The 22,329-nt window shown below is 39.3% G+C and overlaps 1 protein-coding gene and 1 pseudogene across 10 annotated transcripts in view; one reads left to right on the forward strand and one right to left on the reverse strand.

The window, feature by feature from the left end:
* The window catches only part of Rapgef6 (Rap guanine nucleotide exchange factor 6), a 223,318-nt gene that overhangs the window by 12,158 nt on the left and 188,831 nt on the right, over positions 1–22,329 (reverse strand). For 6 of the 9 annotated variants that reach the window (XM_023713121.1, XM_004629328.2, XM_004629324.2 and 3 more), the window contains 5 exons: positions 18,087–18,210; positions 15,024–15,047; positions 10,902–11,122; positions 7,065–7,253; positions 4,469–4,603 (listed from right to left, as the gene is read on the reverse strand). In XM_023713121.1, the coding sequence (XP_023568889.1) occupies positions 4,469–4,603; positions 7,065–7,253; positions 10,902–11,122; positions 15,024–15,047; positions 18,087–18,210 (693 nt within the window). Of the gene's footprint in view, positions 1–475; positions 1,219–4,468; positions 4,604–7,064; positions 7,254–10,901; positions 11,123–15,023; positions 15,048–18,086; positions 18,211–22,329 lie in introns of those variants that run through there. The other 3 variants (XM_023713124.1, XM_023713125.1, XM_004629326.2) reach the window with 3 other exon arrangements.
* Positions 21,466–22,329, forward strand: LOC101579258 (annotated as a pseudogene). The gene has a single exon (XR_002820714.1). The product of XR_002820714.1 is annotated as an SAP domain-containing ribonucleoprotein pseudogene (transcript).

The raw sequence follows: 22,329 nt of genomic DNA on the forward strand, positions 1-22,329 counted from the left end.
CTCCTGTCTCCGAGGATTACAGGCATGCACCATCTCACTTGGCAAGTATTGTTAGTTTAAATTAAGTTTTCCAGATTTTTTTTTTGTAGCAGGGATAAAACTCGGGACCTTGTGCTTGCCATGCAGGCGCTTATGCCACTGAGCTCTATCTCCGACCTCCAGATGATTCTGAACCTATGTTACAATAGCTCATGCCCCCCTAGTCAGAGTCATGTGTACAGTGGGTGACACAGAAAGTGTATGTGGAAAAGATGCAACTTGCCTACCCCTAAAGCATTTCTTTGCCCATCAGCTTATAAAGTAGAAGTGCTTTAAGGTAGCAATAAAGTTCTCTAATGCAAAGGTGAGAACAGATTATTTGGGGTTTTCTGCTTAAAGTGAGCACTGTTTCCTAAAAAGATTCAACTACTCACTTCACTCACACACTCAGCTGCTATTAGTAGGAAATAAAGCCAACTACAGAAAGCAAGAGTATAAAGTTTACTAACTCAACACATCAATAATTTTAGTATATGTGCTGCTGAAGTGAGCACAACACATCAGTAAAATAACATGTACAAAGAAGGCACTTTAAATCAGTACTTGTTGCCTGAGAACTTGTAACACTAATCATAAAATACTTGTTACTATAATATTTTACTAAGTTATCTGCCCAATCTTTGTTTGACAAAGGTTTAATTCAACTATATTTACATTAACAACGAGAAACAAAACTAAAATGAAGTACGGAGCTTGGTCAGATCGTCTTTCTCCTCCTAGACTTGAGTCGTGTATAGAAGCTGTGGAGAGCATTACTGTGGCCTCGGCTACTGGGGTGGCAGATGTCACTGCCTTGCTCATCTGCGCTGCTGTGCCCAGCATCCTTCACTGTCTCGCAGCCGTCTGGAGCGTGACGGTGGTCTGGGTCCTCTTTTTGGCTGGTGACTAGTCTCTCCCTTGAAAGAGTTCTTTCCCTAAATCTTCTAAACGGGGATGTCATTCTTTTTCTGGCTGTGTTCTCACAACTCGTCCTGTCTCTATCCTCCTCAGTGGCCTTCTTGGTCCTGTCTGTCCTTTTGGCTGTGCTCCTGGTAATCTGAAGGATTTTCTTTTGCAAGTAAACCCCACCTATTCCTGGGCAGCTCTGGCCACTGATCTTGGTGCTGGACTCACAGGGAGGGGGTGAGGAAGGCCCTGAGAGGCGCAGCAGGATGCTGTGATCAGATAGGACACTGCCAACTGGAGGGAGAAATGCAAAATTCATTCTTTCCAATTAATCACAATTAATTGGCTTATATATAACATTTCACTATTTAAAACTTATTTTCTTAACAATATCTAAAATACTAAAATCTAGATTTTTTAATGCATGGAAATCTACTACATAACATAAACACAATAGTTATTATATGACAGAATGGTAGTAAAAATTCTGTTGAAAACAAGCTGATAAAATTAAAAGGGAAAATGTAACAGTATTAGTTAACCAGAATTATTTTTCAAGAAATTATGTATGTCTAGAATTTTCAGGCAGATTTCATTAGAATGAGCCTACGTAGAGTGAACACAGCTGAGTGATGGAATGGGTGCCTAGAATGCCTGAGACCCTGGGTTCAATCTGACCACCACAGAAAGCAAACTGCAGAGGACATGCAGACGCTGCATGTAGTAGGTGTATCTATAAAGCACCATTTCTGATCGTTCTGAGATTCCAAGACGGAGAGCTGAGCTGGCCATTTGTAAGCAATTTGACTTCTTTTTTAAAGTTTCCAATGTTTATATTTTCCCTGTGGAAAAACATGAAATAGTCCTAGCTTCTTAATTGTATAAAAACAACTAATTCCAAAGTTTTGCAGGAACTCAGAACAGATCCTGAAAAAATACACTTAGTGTAATGACATTTTTGTTCAACCACAGGCAACCTGCATGACCTCATCTCCAGAGGAGAGATACTACTTTCTGTTGGGGTTTTGACAGAATACATATGACAACCTGACACAGTGCTGGAGAAAAGAAATTCTTCTGGTCTCTAAGGATTCTAAGCATGAGTATGACACACTCACAAATTTATAAACATTTCAGTCAATTGTTGGCTACACACTGAAAAACAATGGAGAAAAAAACCTCTTATTCCAGTGGCAAGAGTGGTTTCTATGCTGGGAGTAAGAACCGTGGAAACGTGTTCCCATCCTGGACACCTCTTTCCTTAATCACAGGCATAAACACGAAATCAGATCCAGCTTACAGAACTGTCTGTATTGGATGGACCCAGGAAGAGGCTCCACAAGGGGTGAAGGGTCTCACATGCTTCTGCAGAAGCACTATGAACACAGGGGTGCAGTCCATGGAGTCCCTCTGCCTGGCTGCAGTATGGCTGCCTGTTCCACTCATCATGATCTGACAAGGCACTTAGAAGCAGACAGACAAAATGAGGACACAGGTCTGTGCCTCACAAAATCTTATGTGAGCTACAAAGGATCAGAAATGCATGTTTTAAAGATACACCTATGATACATACTATTTTATATCCTACTTGATTTCCATGAAGCTTTCCTTTAGCAAAATCCCCAAATTCTAGCCAGACCCAGCTATGTGAGGGTGGAAGAGGCAGGAGAGCGATGCTGCCCTGGGGTGGCAGCAGAGGAGAGACACTGATTGGTTACTACATACTAGGCTTTATAAATCCTATTTCTTTCTTCTTCTTCTTCTTTTTTTAACGTATTTAGTACAGGGAATAGAGGGTCTCACTACACAGACTGGACTTAAGTGATCCTCCTGTTTTCAGCCTCCCAAGTGCTGGGATTACAGGGTGCACTACCACGTCCCATCTGTCACCATCTCAGCCTGCCCCAGGGTTGGGACCGGCATGGCATGCTGGGATTGAACCCTGGTCAATCAGTGCAGCCTGCCTAAGCCTGTACTTTAGTCTGCTAAGATATCTGGCTGGCTCTTTAAAAATCTTATTTCATTTAAACCCTACTTGAGGGCTTAAAAACAGATGGTCTTTTCTTCAATGTGTCAGAGAGGAAACCAGACCTTGCAAATAGGTTACACAGTAATAGATACAGCAGGGAACAGTCAGGATTACTGCCAGTACGCGGTAAAAGTAAGAAAGAGTCCTAAGGAGTGAAAGGAAACTGAAAATGTGGGAGCTGAGGCAAGCTCCGGAATTAAGTGTGTCTCCTCTTTGGCCACATGCTGTGCTGTGCTACTGTTACTCAATGATGTAATTCTTTCACACCTGCGCAGAAGATCCCAGGTGGGGAAGCCCGCTGCCAGGACATGTGGTGTGTGAGCAGCCAACATAAGAAATACGCACTATTTCAAATGCTACAAGTGCACGAACACAAAACAGACTTTGCACGCACTGGCTAGGTTAGTCAAAAGAAGCTCAGTCTTTTTAATTTTTATATTTTAATGTATTAGGTACAGGGTCTCACTACGCAACTTGGACTCACAGTAATCCTCCTGTTTTCAACATTGAAAGTGCTAGGATTACAGGCATTTGCCACTATGCCCAGTCTCAGTGCTAGGCTCAGCATGCCCTGGGGCAGGATTGGTGACATATGTGATACCAGGGATTAAACCCACATCCCTGAGCTTGCCTAAGCAGGCACTTAGTCAGCTAAGCTATCTCGCCAGCCCTGAGAAGTTCAGTCTTGATTATGAAAATATATGTGAAAGAATAAGAACAGTTTTGGTTTGCTCTTACAAAGTTCAACATAACTACTACTGTACAGTGCAACTATCACCTAAGTCTGTAAAGGTATGTTATTTAAATCTTTATAAATAAAAACACCCTACAGTTAAAAAAAGGAAAACACCGATCCAAATATGTTTTTCTATGCCTAATTTAAAACATTTTTTTTTAGCTCAGAGGATGGCGCAGGAGCCAGGGATTTAATCCCTGGACATGCTGTGCCAGCCCTGCCCCTGGGGAGTGCTGAGATGGCAACTGAGACTGGGCGTAGTGGCACGCGCCTGTAATCCCAGCTCTTGGGAGGCTGTGAACAAGAGAATCAGTACAAGTCCGATCTAGCAGTGAGACCCTAAACACCCTGTAGGCCCTTCCCTAAAATACAGGGGGAAAAAAAATTAACTAAAACAACAACAACAACAAAAAAAAACCCATTTTCTTACAGAAATGTTTATTTGCCAATTTTCCACAGAAAGCTTCAAATAAAGAAAGTATAAAAGAGGACATCAAGAGCCAGCATAGACCAAAACAAGTGTGCCTTCTGCTTTTATTTTTAATCTGTGTTTTCTCTGTCAAAGAAGAACCATGCTTTGAATACTGGAATCCTATTTACATGATACATAATATCTGAAAAAAATATTTAAATAATTCCATATGAAACACAGAAGTTCAAAAAGTAAGCCTTAGCAGTTAAGACTTTCTTGAAACACTTTCTATTACGTGTTTATACACTGAAAAGCTAAGTATGTGAAAGTGTTGTCCGTTCAAATGACCCGAAATGGCCTGTCTTACCTTTGCGAGGGGAGCCTTGAGGAGATGCAGGAGGACTAGAATGCAAAGATGACGCCATGGAAATCGTGTCTTCTGTCTGTTTCTTACCACTTATTTCTTCCGTTGGTCCTAAAACTTTTGGAGGCAAACTTGTATCTGAAAACAAAACCAAACATGCATCTAAATGCCATTTCACAATGAAAATGTCAGTAACTGCCTAAATCACTATTTAACTAAAGCCACGAGCACGATGGCCAGCATTATCAACTGAAATGTGCGAATGACAAACAGGAAGCCATGGCTGGGGAATGGCATACAGAGATCTCACCTCTAGGTCAGCAGTTCAAATTCAGCATGGACCAATTATAATAAACTTTTGTGGCAGAAGGGAAAGCAATTTCACAGTCTAAGTAGAGTGTCCACCCCCACAAGTGACACACTGGCTCACAATCTCTTCCCTCCCCTCTAGAGGTGGCCTCTGCGAGGCAGAGTGACGCATGGGGCAGGCAGTGTGGGGATGCTGGCACCGTCACTACCTGTGGTGCATCTGTGTGGTGGGCACACAGGAAAGGCTGCAGGGCTGCCAATCCAGCCCTCTCAAGAGCACTAATTCACACTATGAAAGAGAAGTAAACAACAGAAACAGTCATGAATTTATAGAGAAGTAGTATGGAGCCCACTGCAAACATTCTTGTGAAGTCCCGTCATCCCCCTGTTCAACAGCTGGCCTCTGTTTAATGTAACAACCATCTTAAAATACTGACTTTTTACAGGTATCTTTTCTAAGAAATGTGAAAAAGCTACCGATATTGTTCTTTGTAAAGTAAGCATAGCTAGTGAGGATCTGGCACAGTTACAAGCAGCCTTTTGATAATGAAACAATTTTAATCACAGTACACCCACACTAGTTGAATATAATTTTAATATAAATGCTGTGTACTTATCTGTAAATAGCATCCATAGTACATCAGAAAAGCTACCTACAAATCATGCTGCCTCTCATGTGACGATGTCTAAATAAGAAACTAGAGCTAAATGTGTTACTACTCACTCGTACGAAGCAACTTATCAACTTTGCCAATTTTTAATCCAATTCACTCTTCATGTTTGCAGACAGCAAACCAACCCAGGCCTTGAATAACCTGTGGGCAACTGTTACATCATCTTTCCAGCCAAGTCTCCCACCCTGTCTTGCTGCATACCCCACCACAGTTCTTATCAAACACAATTTTAACTGTCATGTTCTGGTCAAATTTCCTTAATGACTTCTCACTGACTACTGGGCGTTGGCCCAGCACACTGTAATTTCGACATGATTTTGCTTCCCACCATCCAAGAAGCATGGAAGTTAAAAGCAAGAACTTTAGAGTCCGTCTGCTGGGGCTCCACTCTCTGTCTGTGTACTTACATGTAGGATACTGATATTCTGTTTTTTAAAGTTTCTTTTGTTTGTTTTTTTTTGAGGGGGGGTTCTTTTGTTTGCTTTTTCTTTTCTTTTTTTGCGGAACCGGGGATTGAACTCAGGCCCTTGTGCTTGCCTGGGAAGCACTTATTCCACTGAGCCATCTCCCCGGCCCAATACTGATATTCTGTGTAGAATGTGAGTAGAACACTATCTATCTTTGGATCACTGTGAGCACCAGATGAATACATAGTCAGCAAGCCCTGTGAAACGTGCCTAGAACTCACTGGGGGCTAAGCACCAGCGATGGTTATTACAGTCATCAATACTCTGCATGCAGCTCGCAGCCCCTAAACCAAGTGCTTGGAGTTCCTTGCAGGCACCAAGCTGCTGCTTCTTATCTAGAACTGCTGCCTCATCACTACTTTGTCAAACACTATGGCTCTATGTTCTCTCCTAAAGCCTTCTCCTCAAGAACAACTATCCTGCTTCTGTAAAAAGCTTCCTCCTGGTTTGTTTTATAATTGTGTGTATAGTCCTGGTACAAAAGCAAGCACATTATTTTGAAGTTACCTGTTTGTCTGTAATCACCAGACTGAAATGTGGCAGAGGAAGGGGCACTTCTTATTCAACTTTGTCTCTCAAATCAAATTCATAAACTTACAGTGAATATACAGGTATGACATATGTTTAGGTAATGATGCTAGGAACCAAATCTAACTGGGCTTTCTATCTAAAAATCAAAGTAGTGAATGAGATTGTTAAAACTAAAATAACTCATAAACCTGCATGGCCTAAAGGAAAAAAAGAGTATAGTCTACCTACTTTATACTTTCTTCTATCTCCTAACTAGGTTTCCAGAAAGGGAAATTAATTTTCAAAAAAAGTAGTCATTTTCATAAGCAACTTGATTCTCATAGTTTTTATAGGTTATATCTGCATTAGTTATTTGATTAAATATACTTGTGAATGTAGCAGACCTTTTTAATGTATTGCCAAGACTTAATGTAAATTCTCCAAGATTAAGTTTATGTTGATAAACAGATTTCAGCATTATAAACATTCCAAAGTCAGCATTTAAAGAACATCTATAAGCAAAATGAAATGTGTTTTCATTTGTGTAGTCATCCTATTTTCCAAGGATTTGCATTTGTCTCTCTTAATTCCTCTGGAAATTCTAACTACACCAGTGTAACATCAGCTGTGAATACTCACTCAGGGCAGGGTCTTTGGCTTGTCCCTTCTTCCTCATGGGGTGCAAATTAACAGCTGGCACCTGGAGCACCTGGTTCACTCTGTGGGGCTGATGCAAGTGGGCTTTCGCTATTTGGTTCACTGACCTCACAGGCATTGGAGACATTTCAGATGATTTGGCTGATTTTTTCTCACTTAAATTCTTAGTCACTAATAGAAGAGAGAACAGGTGACTCTAAACTGTTTTAAAGGTAAGGTTGCTACCATACAGAATAAGATGATTATTTAAAAACTATTCATTTTTAGCACACAAAACATAAAAGATTAATATTCCTAAAAGGAGTTTCATTTAAGTATTATAAAATATCTCTGAATAGAATCTGCTTTAGAATCTGTTACTTTTGTTTCCTAAATAATTCTTAAATCCATTATCTTAATTAGCTTCATTTCTACCTCCACTGCTGGAAGCCCACGTTCTCTCATCCATACTACTGCAGTGCCTCTCCGGCTGTGTCAATTCTAGCATGCCTTTAAGCTATTCTCCGGGCAACAGCAGAGTGACTAACACAAGGCTTACAAGCCCCTGTGTAACCCAGCACTGGCCTGCCCTCTTGAAATAGGTACCCTGCCTCTCCTCAATTCTACTCTCTATTTCTACTAAATCAGCCTTTGTTTCCCTTCAATTAGGCAACAATTGCTGCACCTTTCAGATAAACTTGCTCAGAAACTTAAGAAACACTTTCCTAAACTCCACAGATTGGGGGGACTAGATTAGGGAACCCTGATTTAAGAGACAAAAGCTGTCTCCTTCATACACAATCAGTATCATAGTCCAAAGGAAATACATTCCTTAGGCAACAGGACTTTCAGTCCTTTGGTTAGTCAGGATGGCCTCACGTAGGTGCAACTTAAGAACTTCACTGTGGTTTTTCAACTGCCTACCAAGATAAAACAGGTGTTTAATCTGTGCCAGCACAGCTACCACAGAAATTATGCTTTTATCACAAAAGCCTAGAGAATATTTGGGGTGATATCAACCAGGGAACGTATCAGAAAACTAAAACATAGAGACCCTAGGAGACAATATACATGGGTTCATTAACTAATTGAATCCAACAATCATCTTTTGGATAGTTAAAAACTAATTTCTTTTTGATACGGATCAATTTTTTTTTTTTTTTTTGTGGCTGGTTCAGCCCACGTTGGGAGCAGGGCTGGCACAGCTTGTGGTGCCAGGGATCTAACCGAGGTCCCCGTGCACTTGCCTACGCAGGCATTTTAGACTGCTAGCTATCTCACCGGCCCACTAATTAATTTTTGATGATAGTGACATTTTAATAGTTGTTTCAGTGCAAAAATAAAACCACCTAGAGAAATCACTTAAGATATGAAAGCGGTGGCAGAAGAATGCCCCAAACTATGTGTTCATTAGCAAGAACTCAACTATATTTGGGCATGGGGCAGTCAACATTTAAACTTTTAAAAATCTATTAGACACTAGAAATCAAATTAAGACACAGACTAAATTAAAGAAATCTGCATCAAATTACATTTTCAAGCCCAGTTTCAGAAAGAAAAGCCCACAGACTTTCCCATTTCAAATCAGTATCAACATGCATTTAAAGTTAGGAGAAAAGATAGAGAAGTCTTGGTTGGGTGTAGGAAGAGAAAGGCCTACAGCTGTATGCATGTGAGTAGGTCTGGAATACCCGAGTATCAGACAAATTGTAAAATTAAAAGTCTACATTGAGTTACTTGAAAAAAATAACTTTGATGATAACTCATCAAGGTCAGAGGGCTTTAATAAATTAAATATGTATTTGCCTCAACCTTAAAACATACGGAAAACTTAGGGCCTATGAGATACCTCAGCAGTGTAAGTACCTGCCTAACAAGCACAAGGTCCTGAGTTCAATCCCTGGTATTAAAAAAAAAAAAAAAAAAAAAAATTAAATTTAAAAGTTCTTTATGTTCTACTTTTGACATGTATCACTTTCACATGGTTGACATTTGGGTTATCCAATGTGATTTTTTTCAGGTACCACCCAAAACTATATACCTATTACTTTAATAAAATTATTTTTAAGAAGTTATAAATTATTTTGTCATATATCATTCAATTCTCACGTACTTGGTATCTAAATGATTTCTTTTGTACTGTAATATAGCAACATGTTTGTATAAGTACATTTTCAGGTGCATTATCTCATAGTACTAATATTAGGTACCTCAAAGAGTAGAGAAATAAAGAACAATTTGGGGTTGTGGGGTTGGAGATAGTGTCTTGTTTTATTGCCTGGCTAGTCTTCAATGACTGTCCTGCCCAGCCTCCAGAGGAAGTGGGACTACATGCATGCATTGCAGTACCTAGCCAGTGACAACGTTTATAAAGTATTCAGCTAAGACTGTTAATTGCTTTTATTATTTTATTTCATTCTCCAAATGCAATAGAGTTGATATAGAAAGAATTGCAATAGAGATAATGCATTTACTAAATAACTTCTTACCCTGTATTTTAAAGTTCACTGTCATATCTTAATTTTAAAAGGAATCTAATTCTATTTCCATATACTCTTTTCTACTCTGTTGACATACTTTTTCTACTGCTATGCAAATACTATTCCATCTATCAATCTTAGGGTCAATCCATGAAAACTACTATGGCTGGGAGTGCTGATTCACACCTGTAATCACAGTATTTGGGAGTCTGAGGGAGGAGGATCACTGTGAGTTCGGGACCAACCTGGGCTACAAAGTGAGTTCAAGGCCAGCCTGAACTGCATAGTGAAAGTCTGTCTCAAAAAGACCAAAAACAAGGGCCGGCCAGGTATCTCAGCAGATTAAAGTCTGCTTAAGCAGATGCAAGAACCGGAGTTCGATCCCTGGTGTGCCATGCTGGCACCACCCCCAGGGTGTGCTGAGAAGGCAACTGAGACTGGGCGTTGATGGTGCACGCCTATAATCCCAGCATTTGGGAAGCTGAAACCAGGAGAATCACTGGCAGTCCGATCTGTGCAGTGAGACCTGTAGATCCTGCACTAAAAACAAACAAACAAACAAACAAACAAACAAACATGACAACTGCCATTTTTCTTGTCACCTAGAAATTTAGAATTCTACTATAATCTTTAAGGGAAAGTATTTAACCCATAATTTAACATGAGAATCCTTTTGGGAGCTGTTTATAACTCAATATTGTCTTTGATTTCTGCTTTTACAACTAATGACCTCCTTGGCCCAGGGACACACGTTTGGTTTGTGCTCCTGGAATGCAGCTTCGGCTAGAGCGTGAGCAGATCAGGACAGCAGCGGCTGAGTGCTAGTACTGAGCACATGCCGCCTCTCACAGTACTGTCCAGCTGTTAACTCAACTTACTGACATCTATGTTCAATTCTAGTTAAATTTCTTGTGTTTATAGTTGGCAAATATTATCCATTCAGTTAAAAAGGTAAAAATTTCATTTATTTTCTAAAGATGAATGCAAAAAATGTTCTCAAATTGGCTTCTCTATAATGTTCCAGTTTTTGTAAGATTTTTTTATAAAGTTGCAGCTAGGTCAGTCTGGTCTCAAATTCACAGAAATCTTTCTGCCTCAGCCTCCCAAGTGCTGGGACTACAGTCATATGCTGTCATGCCTTGCTAAAGCTTCTTAAAGAATTATTTATCCCTCTATTTATTGCAGAGTAAATACTAGGGTGGGTGGGATCCAGAATCTAACTAACAGAATCACACAATGCTTGCAGTATGTCGGTAGTCTTAGTAGATGAAAGCTTAACAATTTTACTGGGACTTCAGCATAATTTGGATAACCAAGTTTTCCTTTTCTTTGGGTCACACAGATGAAAACCTGTACTCACAGGTTCCATACGCAGGCTCCCACTGAAGTGACATGACCTGGAACTTTTCCTCATCCGTGTCTACATCCAGACTGCACAGGTACTGCTTCACCTTCCTCGCCATCTGTGCATCCTCGTACAGCTTCTTAGCATTGAGCAGAGAGCTGCGGCGTGCTCTTTTCTTGTGAACACCTCCCTGAACATCCAACATATTTGAATTTGTGCTGCCTTGACTCAGGGACCTATAAGAAGACGGGAATCACAGTAAGTAACTGTACAGATGAGAATCAAGCACAAGAAAATGAAGATCAAAAGATTTTGTTCTGTTAATGCTACTGCATGCTGATGTAAATGAGTTAAAAGATGAAGAGCATTAATGCAAAGTCAGTTGGCACACATGGCAATGTTCTCAATTAAGAACAGGATTTAGCAAAATGCAGAATTTTTTTTTTTTTTTTTTAAAGATACAATTTCTCCCTCAGCAACATACTGGATCACACTTGTGTTTGTGCCTAACCCATGACAACTGTGAGGAGAAAAGGCATTCATCTGGCCCTGGAGGCATCTACACTCTGAAGATACAGCAAGAGTCTAAGTCTGGAGAAGTCTATCCTCAGTCAGATCTGCGCACCACAGCTCTCCAGCAAGCAATTTCTCCAGCGGCTGGGCCGCTCTGTATTGCTGTGGAGATGCCGCCACCACCGCCGCCGCCACCACTGCCACTGGTGCAGGCGCACCCTGAGCATGCTGCCGGTCCTACTGGGCATCAAATGTTGCTCAAAATTTGAAGAGAACAACTAGTATGCTATTCGCTGTAAGCAACAGCACTGATACTCAATTCAACGTAAGAGTCCAGAAACACAGTAAAAAATTACTCAGTTTCCATTCACACATGGAATGGTCAGGCAATATTTGGGTTCTAGAGGTGGAGATCAAAGATTTTACTTCCCAATGTGCTAGCACTGCAAACTGGGCAGAAATAACCACAATGTAAACAACTGCAGCTTCCCCCAACTCTATTCTTTTTGTCAAGTCTCATTACACAATGACTACAACTAAAACCAACAGAGAACAGTAAATGCAATACTTTTTCTAGTAAAGTGAGTACAAGGTTCTTACAGATAATTTTTATTTTTTTATATTTTAGGGAAGGGCTACAGGGTGTTCAGGGTCTCACTACTAGATTGGACTTGTAGTGATTCTCTTGTTCACAGCCTCCCAAGAGCTGGGATTATAGGCCTGTGCCACCATGCCCAGTCTCAATTGTGGTTTTAGCCCCCAGGGGCGGGGCCCGCACGGCAGGCCTTGGGATCAAACCCTCAGCCCCTGATCCACTGAGCTATTTGGCCAGCCCTATGATAATTTTTATTTTAAAGGCAGATGCCATTCCAAGATAACATTTATATCGGGCCAGAGAGATGGCTCAGTGGAATAAGCGCTTCCCTGGCAAGTGCAAGGGCCTGAGTTCGATCCCCGGCTCTGCCAAACAAAACAAAACACAACAAAAAACCAAGATAACATTTATAAATTTTCTAAATTTGCCTCAGATTTACAAAAAGTGTTTTACACAGACTGTAGAAGAAAATTCCCCATCATCTCCAATAACTAACTGAAGTTTGTCAGTTGTCCAGGTAATAGTTTCTGTTCCAGATCCAGTTGCTCCTGTCTCTTAGAAACGGCTGGTCACTGTGATGTGCACTGTACAGATCAACCCCAATGGACAAGCTATTCTGCCCCTGCACTTTCTGCCGGCTTATCCAATAGAAGCCCTAGGCCATCAGAGGTCAGGGCCTGCTATTTTGGAAACGATCCCCACCAATGTCCACTCAAGTAAAATAAATCTGCCTCCAATTCCTGGATGTTGTTTCAGTGTCTCTGCTTGCCATAGCAAGACCATAGGACAATTTGTTCCTAATTACTCACTTATCTAGTTTAAGCAGACTTTGAATCCTAATGTATTCAGTATAATTAAGGGAAACATAGATGAAAAAATGCTAGGGTATTTTTTTTTCCCGTCTCATTAAAGTCTTTGAAATAGGTACATCTTATACTTGATGAGACTTTCATTTGCTACTGGTAGGCAGAAACTAATTGTTACAACTTACAGCGTCGAAACCTCAAAACCTGCGGAACAGTTTGGGAAAAAAATTCAAATGACATTACAGATAAATCCTTTTAGTCTCCAGGAAACAACTGTTACAGAGTGAATCTGACAATTTCAGTGACACACCCAGAGTACCAAGTGCTGTAATTCCAGCACTCTAGAGGCTGAGGGAAGAGGATCGATGCGAGTGTAAGGTCAGCTTGGACTAGGTAACTACATAGCGAGTTCAAGGACAGCCTGAATGAACTACATAGCAAGACCCTGTCTCAAAGCAAAACAAAACAAAACAAAATAAAAAAAAAACTACCTCTGTGTGAAGGCAGACAGCATATACGAAAAGTTTTCCTTCTCCATGGCTTATCTGAAAATGATGCACCACTAACATGCATGCTGGGGGAAACTCAATCTAATGCCTATAAAAGTGACAGAAGAGTCACAGTCTGAATCAGAGCTCTAAACCAACTGGCTCTGCTTAATTTTCCTTTTTATGTATGTATGGACAAGGATCTTATATAGTAAATATATCTAAGTCTATAAATTTATAAAAGCTCTTGTAATAAGCTCTTAAAATTTTCAATGGTTACAGGACACTGCAGTGGTTTTTTTTCATAGTGTATAAAATAATGGTACATCCAACAATTGATAATGTCTTGGATTCAAAGCAATGCAGTAAAATTAAACCTAAACATTTAGGAGCAAATTTTAACTCTACTATTTAATTATTTTTTACCTTAGCTGATGTCTAAAATAAAAACAAAAAAGGCTGTCAAATAAATCCAGGATAAAAATTCCAGTAACAGAAAATATAATAAATTAACATATTCTAAATTATTTCCAAAACAGACATAAGATGAACATGCCCAATCAAGAATCATACAACACAAACCCTAAAACTGAATAAATAGTGAATGTGTTTTACAGAAGTTATTCAATCATCCCCCAAATCCAAATATTTCTCTTTACATTAATAATGTCAGCATCAACTTCTATTTGTACTTAGGAGAAACAGAAAAGACCAACACATAAATGTATGGTACAGAAGAATACATAAGAAACACAACACAGAGCAGGGAGAACAAAGCACAATAGAAGGAGAATTAAGTTCACTAAGTTTTGACAGACAGCACGACCACAACGGCAGGGCTCAAGGAGGTGGCCACAGAGACCCTTGCATGTATGGAAGCATCTAATTTAGGGTTCACTAGTCTTAAACAACAGAATTCTTTTCTTTAGCAACTCCACCCTCCAAAACCATCACTTCCTTCAACTACAAATCAAAGACTAGGTACAAGATATATTAAGATTCCTAACATTAAATGACTCAATAGACACAACTCTACAGAAGAGATCTGAGCCTCCTTTAATAACAAGGTGCATGTTTCTGATTCTGTATAGTTTCACAGAGAGATGCATCTTTAAGTAAAACTGGTGGAAATTTAAAATAAATTTCATTCAGTGCTGGAAATCTGAGGCAGGCATCAGTGGATCTGAGAAATTAAAATCATCTTCTAGTTCAATTTTATAGTATAGCTTGGATACAAGCTACCTCTTTTTGAAAAATGAATGGCAAATTGCAAACATTAAATAAATATGAATATATCTCTCGTCCTTTCTTATATACTTAGAATTTACTTTTATAAAATATAGCATTTGAATAAGACAAAGTAGAGGAACAGCAGCATCTGTTCCCAGGGTGAAGACACATGAAGATAATTCCTCCTGACTGCATAGAATAGTGTATAGCACACAGCAAGTACACAAGTGTTCACTACGATCAGCAGCACTGTCATATAACTGAATCTGCTTAACTTTATATCTAAAAAGAGCTTGCAGAACATCAATAGTGGAAGAGTCAAAAAACAAAAAAGCTAGTTCTATCACTAGTTCACCTTGTTAGCAAAAGGCGTTTGTCAGGAACGTAGGTTGACAGAGTTAATAGAATGCATGCTATTTTATATGCGTGCAGTAATGAGAAGGATGCAAGTATACGTTAAAAGTTGCACAACCTTCACTCCAGTTGTGTTCATCTCTACACTTACCCCAGACTCCGCCACCTCTTCTTCCTGTAAGCAAGAGCCACAAACATTGAGGCACGTGTTTGAATAGGAAAGCACAGAAAAAAGACAAAAGTTGATAGTCAGAGAAACTGTGCAGACAGAATAGAACAGAAAAATTTCACCAGGAAAAAACAGCTTAACAGTAAAATGACTTTAATGAAATGCAGAAGGGTAGGATGAGTTATGGTAATCCCCTGAAGGCCAAATTCCTACAGTAGTACATACTTGTATTTTAGAATATCCTTTACATTAGTTATGTTTTTACTATCGAATTGATTTTTAAGTTTACACTAATAAGAAGCTTAAGGAAAAACATAAAATCACTATAAATTCAGTTTTTAGAGAAAAATCGTAAAGAATTGAATTTTATTTATTTATTTTTTTAGTACAGGGTATACAGGGTCTCACTATGTAGATCAGACTCGTAGTGATCCTCCTGCTTTCAGCCTTTCAAGCACTGGGATTACAGATGCGAGCCACCACACCTAGTCTCAAGCACCTTCTCAGAGTGCCTGGGGGCGGGGCCAGCACGGCATGCAGGAGATCAAACCCTGGCCACTGCACTCTGCCTCAGAAGGCACTTTAGTCTGCTGAGCTATCTGGCCAGCCCTTAGGAATATAATTTATTTTTATAAGTAATAATTTATTTTTACATTATACATATATTATTACATATATATACATATACATATATACACATATATATGTATATGTATATGTATATATATATTTTTTCTTCTGTGGTACCAGGTATTGAACTCAGGACTTTTTTCTTGCCAGGTAAGCACTTATTCCTCTGAGCTACCTCCCCAGCCCAAGAATAGAATTTCTGAATACTTCTTTTGAAAAGATTTTTGAGCCATTTATTTAAGTGATAAAATTACAAGGAATATAAAGATATATAATTTTAGTTTCAGTGTAAAATTTTCTATGATACTTCACAAAAAATTCCATTAGCAAACTCAACTTAAGATGTAAGTAAAAATATATTATTTTAGTCTTTATAATAGAATGTCTTTAAGTTACTGTTTGATTAAAGAGTGTCATTTAGCATACTGATTACTGTTAAACTAAAAGGGGTTACTCTGCTCTTGCTAGGTTTATTTACCATCCACTTGGGCAAATATTTCCTTAAAGAAAGGATACATTTCAACATTGGATGACAAAAGTGACTTGGGAAAAATTCATCCAATCTCAATGTAAATATTTATTTTCCCTTATACCTTATTCTACTCAATCCAGGCTAATTTTAAGAAAGCAACCAAGTTTGTTAATTTCTACATCAGACTTTTTTATTTCTTCTTTTTGAGGGGAGGGAGGTTGAAACCAGAGACTGATCCCAGGATCTCAAGCAAGTGCTCTACTGGAGAGCTAAATTCTTAGCCCTCTTAACAATTTTGTTTTGATCTGGGAATGTTGGTAATCCCAGCACTCAGAGCCTGAGATGGGGATCCAAAGTTGGAGGCCAGCCTGAGAGACTAAGAAAGACCTTGTCTCAAAATAAAAAAAATAAAAAAGGACTGGAAATGTAGCTCAGCATGAAGGCCCAGGTACAACATAGGCAAACAAGAAGGCCCTATTTTGACATAGGGCTTTGCTAAACTGCCCAGGCTGTTCAGCATCCAGATAGCTGGGATTAGGGGAGCACACTACCACACCCCATGCTTCTGCTCCTTTCTGGAGTACAGCTGGTACGCCAGACATGTACATATGGTGTGTGTTCATTCAGAATTGATTACGTCTTCAGGGATCAGACTGGTCACACAGGTGAGGAAATGGAGTTCTACGTAAGTCAAGAGAATGGCAAGGCTAACGTACAAGAACATGAATGTACACAAGACACAAATAAAAACAAGCCCTCCTCCAGCTTTACTTTGGTCTTGCTGCTTTCTGCTTCCAGACTGTTGGACACATGCAGTGACAGCTAGGGGCAGCAATGGGATGGGGGAGGAGTGGAGATCTGACATGTCTTTTCCTCCACTTGTGAGTACCTCACCTATAGCCACCATCGGACTGACTGCTTAAGACACAAAAACCCCTACACTGTGATGTAAACAAAACAAAGACAACAAACAAAAAAGGTTCTGACACTCTGTTTGGTTATAAAAACTCTTTTGGTTTTTAAAATATCAACAAGTATTTAAGTTTCCTGAGCAGAGTACATTTTTTAAACCACAGGAATTATGTAATGTCTACTTACAGCCTGAAAAGTACAAAAATTACTGAGAATAGCTTAACTACTTTATACAGACATTTGAGGAAATCTTTATTATACTAAACATTTTAAAAAGCAGTCTTAGAAAGTCAGATTAATATAGAATACAGCTACTTGTTTTTAATAATTTAATTCATACTTTCTAAATTCTGGTAAAGTTTATACACAAATAAACAGCATCATAATTTGAGGAAAAATAATTATATTCTAGACGAATGAAGTTTAAATTTGACAAAACACACACACACACACACACACACACACACACTTCCTAAATTAGAACAGATGAAATCATCTGTCCTCTGGTAACTTCAATAAACATTTGCCCTTCACTGATATATTAAAGAACGATACAGAGTTAGCCATATATTTAAGGTTTTTTTTTTTTTTTTTGCTCCGAATGCCCTCAGGGGTGGTTTGGCTGGCTGGAGTGTTGTGGGGATCGAACTCCAGCAACCTGAGGCTGACAGCTTTGTGGAAGCAGCCACTTAAACAACTGAGCTAAGGCCAGGCCCCCTAGCCATATATTTAAAAAAATTAACTCACAAACTCTACAAAACTTCCTGAGCTTTCACCTTCTTTAGCTGTACAGGCAGGCTAACATCACCTATCTGTTATGGTGCTGTTACAAACCAGTGATGACAAACCTCCCAGAGCTTCAGTGATACAAACAGCCTGCTGCAGCACAGGCGCCACAGGCTTTCAACCGCTGTTGCAGACTAACACATGAGGCTGATATGGGCAAAGCTCTTAGTTCAGTGCATACATAATGAACATTGTGATGGTTATTATACCATCGCGTAACACTTTTACACAATGTTGTGCCATACCTCTGGCGGAACATCATAGCTGGGTCCATGTTAGCAGAAGTCATTCGAACAACTTGACGGATTTCCTTAGAAATCATTCTTAACTTCTCAAAGTTTACTAAACCATCTACTTTGGAGTCATTTCCTATAGGATAAAAGTAATTTTTAACTTCCAAAATGAAAATATCTTAAAGTATCAGAATTCAAATTGTTATTCTTGGGCACAACAAATACGAACTTTCTTACTGATCCCACAATATGTTTCATGCTCTTTTTTTTTGTTTTGTGTTTTTGTTTTTGTATTTAGGGAAGGGCCTACAGGGTGTTCAGGGTCTCGCTTCGGAGACCGGACGCGTGGTGCTTCTGTTCACAGCCTTCCAAGTGCTGGGCTCACAGACACGCACCACCACGCCCAGTCGCAACTGCCAGCTCAGCTGGTCCCACAGTGGGACCTATTAGGAGAAATTAGGTTCCATGTGATGATAATGACTATGAGATAGATGATGTATCGTGCATGTCTTAAGCACTTTCATTACTCTATGGGTACACCCAGGAAATGTACTGCCATTCAAATCTCTCTCTCTAGATGCTCAGCCCACCATCAGCAGGTACCTACGTTTGCTTTCCTTTTTAAGATAGGATTGCCTAACTAGTCGAAGTGGCCTTGAGCTCATGGTGATCCTCCTGCCTTAGCCTCCTGAGTGCTGGGACTACAGGTGTGCACCACCACACCCGGAGGTATATTTGCTCTTTTTGGACAGCAAGGGGATAGCACTTGAAAACAGATGCTAGCCAGAGATCCTACAGTCACCCATGAACTTCATTATTAACCCAGTTTTCAACTTTTCTTTGGCTTGCACTACTTTAAAAACTTAAATGAATTATAGTCATTTAAAAAGAACATAGCACAAAAGGGTATTGTATACAGGATGAGAGTCTAAATAATACGGGGTTTATTCTTCAAATCATACAAATTAGTTACAACTAAGAGGTACTGCCTCACAGCACACACAGCCTCCTGTCTGGCATTTGCTATTCCTCACCCCAAATCTGAATTATGAACATGACTTTAATAGTTAACACAAATTTCCCTGTTCATAAGCTCCATTATTTTTGTTTTGTTAAATAGTTCTCTAAGGAAAGACTGATAAAAACTTCCAAATGCTCTACCTACCTGCCCACAGCAATGCTTCTTCGCATCTGACTTTATTTTTGAGAAAAGGTCTTGCTGTGCAGTTCAGGGTGGCCTCAAAGCTGCACTGACCCTCCTGTCTCAGGCTGGCCTCTAACTTGTGGTGATTCTTTTGCCTTAAGTCTCCTGAGTGTCACAATTGTCAGCATGCACCTCCATGCCTGGCTTTACCTCTGACTTTAATGACAGAAGCTCATTTTTCTCCCATGGGAATCCCTGAGGGACCTCCATGGAATTTCAAGTCTTTAGCCCAGTTTGAGAACCATGAGTCTGGAATAATGGTATTTTCTTTTCTAAGAGCAAATAGCACCTATATATTAGACAAACAAATAGTTCAGGGTCTCAACATGAGTTGGAAACAATTTTCAAACACACTTTTTTTTTTTTTTTTTGGTGGAACTGTGGATTGAACTCAGGTCCTTGAAGCACTTAGTCTACTGAGCTATCTCCTTGGCCCCCCAAAACACTCTCAAGTTATACAAGTATGTTTTGCAGGAGCATGTCAGAAAACTATATTTGAAAAATGAGAAAAGGAAAAAAAAGGAAACAAAGCTTTTGTAAATAAGGAAGGGAAGAGAGGTTGAAAGGAGGGTGGGGGAATGGGAAAATATCAAGTTATATCATGTACAGGTAAAAATTCCTTATGATGAATGTGAACACTATGTATACCTAAAATGTACCATTAAACCTAATTAAAAAAATAAAATATGAAAAAGAGTGGCAGTGAAAAAGGCGCAGCAAGACTAAGTAACAAGGACAATCTTTTTGCAGAGAACAATCACAAAAGCTGGAAATAATCATTTCAGGCATCAAAGAGCTAAGAAGTTAGTGATGATGTTAAGGTAAATACAAAGGCAGGCCAAAAAAAAAAAAAAAAAAAAAAAAAAAAAAAAAAAAAAAAAAAAGAAAGAAAAAGAAAAAAGATGAGAAAAAGCCACAAAAGACCCATGTTATACAGTAGTTAGCACTATAGCAAGCACTGGACACAGACTTTACCATAACTATTTTAAACACATTCAAAGAAATAAAAACCACACTGAGAAATGTGACAAAAATATGGAACTAAAAAAAAAGAAGAAATAAATTGTAATACTTAAAAGGTTTTTTTTTTTTTAACTTTTTTTGTGTATAGTTAGCAAACAAAATATAAAACATTTCTAAAATGAGATACATATTGCTCAAAGTAAATTTTTTTTTTTTTTTTTTTGCAGAACCAGGGATTTAACTCAGGCCCTTGCACTTGTCAGGGAAGCGCTTATTCCACTGAGTCATCACCCTTATAATACTTAAAGCAAAAACACCAAAAACAAATGAATTTCTAGAATAAGGAATTCAGTGAATTAACAGTGGTTTAGAAAGCAAAAGAATAAATCAGAAAATATTGTGGAAGAAAACATCTATAATAAAGCATGATGAGAAAAAAAAAGACAATTACAGAAAAGAGGGGAAAACAATAGGAGTAAGCTGTGGCTTGTGTCTTGATGTCCCCCCACAGCCACACGTGGTCATTCACAGGTGGGGCTTGTTTAGAGATGACTAGGTCTAGAGTGTGTGGAGCTGGAGCTCAGGTGTGTGAATACTACCTGAGTCCACTGACTGGCCTGGCACAGCTCCAGGCAGGGTAAGGCTGCCCTACAGCGGGCATAGGTGCCACCCCTCCCTGCTTGTGCTGCTCCTCCATCACACGATCCTGCCATTGGAGTCAGCCAGCTATGGACTGAGACCACTACAGTCTGTGAGCTTCGTAAGTCTCTCCTCTTTTAACTTTCATTGTTAGGTTCTTTTGTTTCAGCAACAAGAAAACTAAGACAGGGTAAAAGGTTCAACGCTAACAAAGGTGAGATCAGAGTCCCTTCTGCAGAGGTCATGAAAGTCAATAACAAGACATTATTACTGAAAAATTTAAAAACCAGAGGGAAAAACCCATACAGTTCAAGCTGTTTATAAACATCATTTGAAAAATTAAGCAAAGGAACAAAACTAAAGCCCCACTACTCACAACATCTCAGCAGAAGAAAAATGAAGGTAAAAATAAAATAAAATAATTGTAGCTATCAAATAAAGGAAGCTTTCAGGCTGAGAAACAGCAAATAAGGCTGAACAGCTGACCTCGAGCACTAACAAGGGCACCACTAACAACAGAGTGCTAAATCAGCATGCTCAAAGAATAAAAAGTAAAGTTATAAAACAAAGTAAGGGTAGTGGCGGGATAACAAGATGGTGACGGAGACAGTGGAGCTTCATAAACTGAAGCTTGCTGAACTAGAGCAAGAATGTCTTGCACGTGGTTTAGAGACCAAAGGAATAAAACAAGATCTCATCAACAGGCTCCAGGCATATCTTGAAGAGCATGCCGAAGAGGAGGCAAATGAAGAAGATGTACTGGGAGATGAAACAGAGGAAGAAGAACCAAAGCCTGTAGAACTGCCCGTCAAAGAAGAAGAACCTCCTGAAAAAACAGTTGATGTGGCATCAGAGAAAAAAGTGGTAAAAATTACATCTGAGATGCCACAGACTGAGAGAATGCAAAAGAGGGCTGAACGATTCAATGTACCTGTGAGCTTGGAAAGCAAGAAAGCTGCTCAGGCAGCCAGGTTTGGTATTTCCTCAGTTCCAACAAAAGGTCTGTCATCTGATACCAAGCCTATGGTTAACCTGGATAAGCTAAAGGAAAGAGCACAAAGATTTGGTTTGAATGTCTCTTCAATCTCTAGAAAGTCTGAAGATGATGAGAAGCTGAAAAAGAGGAAGGAGCAATTTGGGATTGTCACAAGTTCAGCCGGAACTGGAACCCCAGAGGATACAGAGGCAAAGAAAAGGAAAAGAGCAGAGCGCTTTGGGATTGCGTGATGAAAAGTTCTTGATGCTGTCTCTTCTCTGGTGGTTTCCATTTCTGATTGTTCTTGGTCACATATATACCTAGGTGCACAGTCATGTGCCTGTTTCCTGCCTCACAGTGAGAGAGCATGTACCCCAGGTACATCTGAACTCCAGCAGCAATTTGACCTACCGCTGTTTCAACTTTAAGGTTGTTGTGGTTTTGTTTTTAATTATTTTGCTTGTTAATAAAAA

The sequence above is a fragment of the Octodon degus genome, unplaced genomic scaffold (genome assembly GCF_000260255.1).
Source record: "Octodon degus isolate 3935 unplaced genomic scaffold, OctDeg1.0 scaffold00029, whole genome shotgun sequence".
Taxonomy (NCBI): domain Eukaryota; kingdom Metazoa; phylum Chordata; class Mammalia; order Rodentia; family Octodontidae; genus Octodon; species Octodon degus.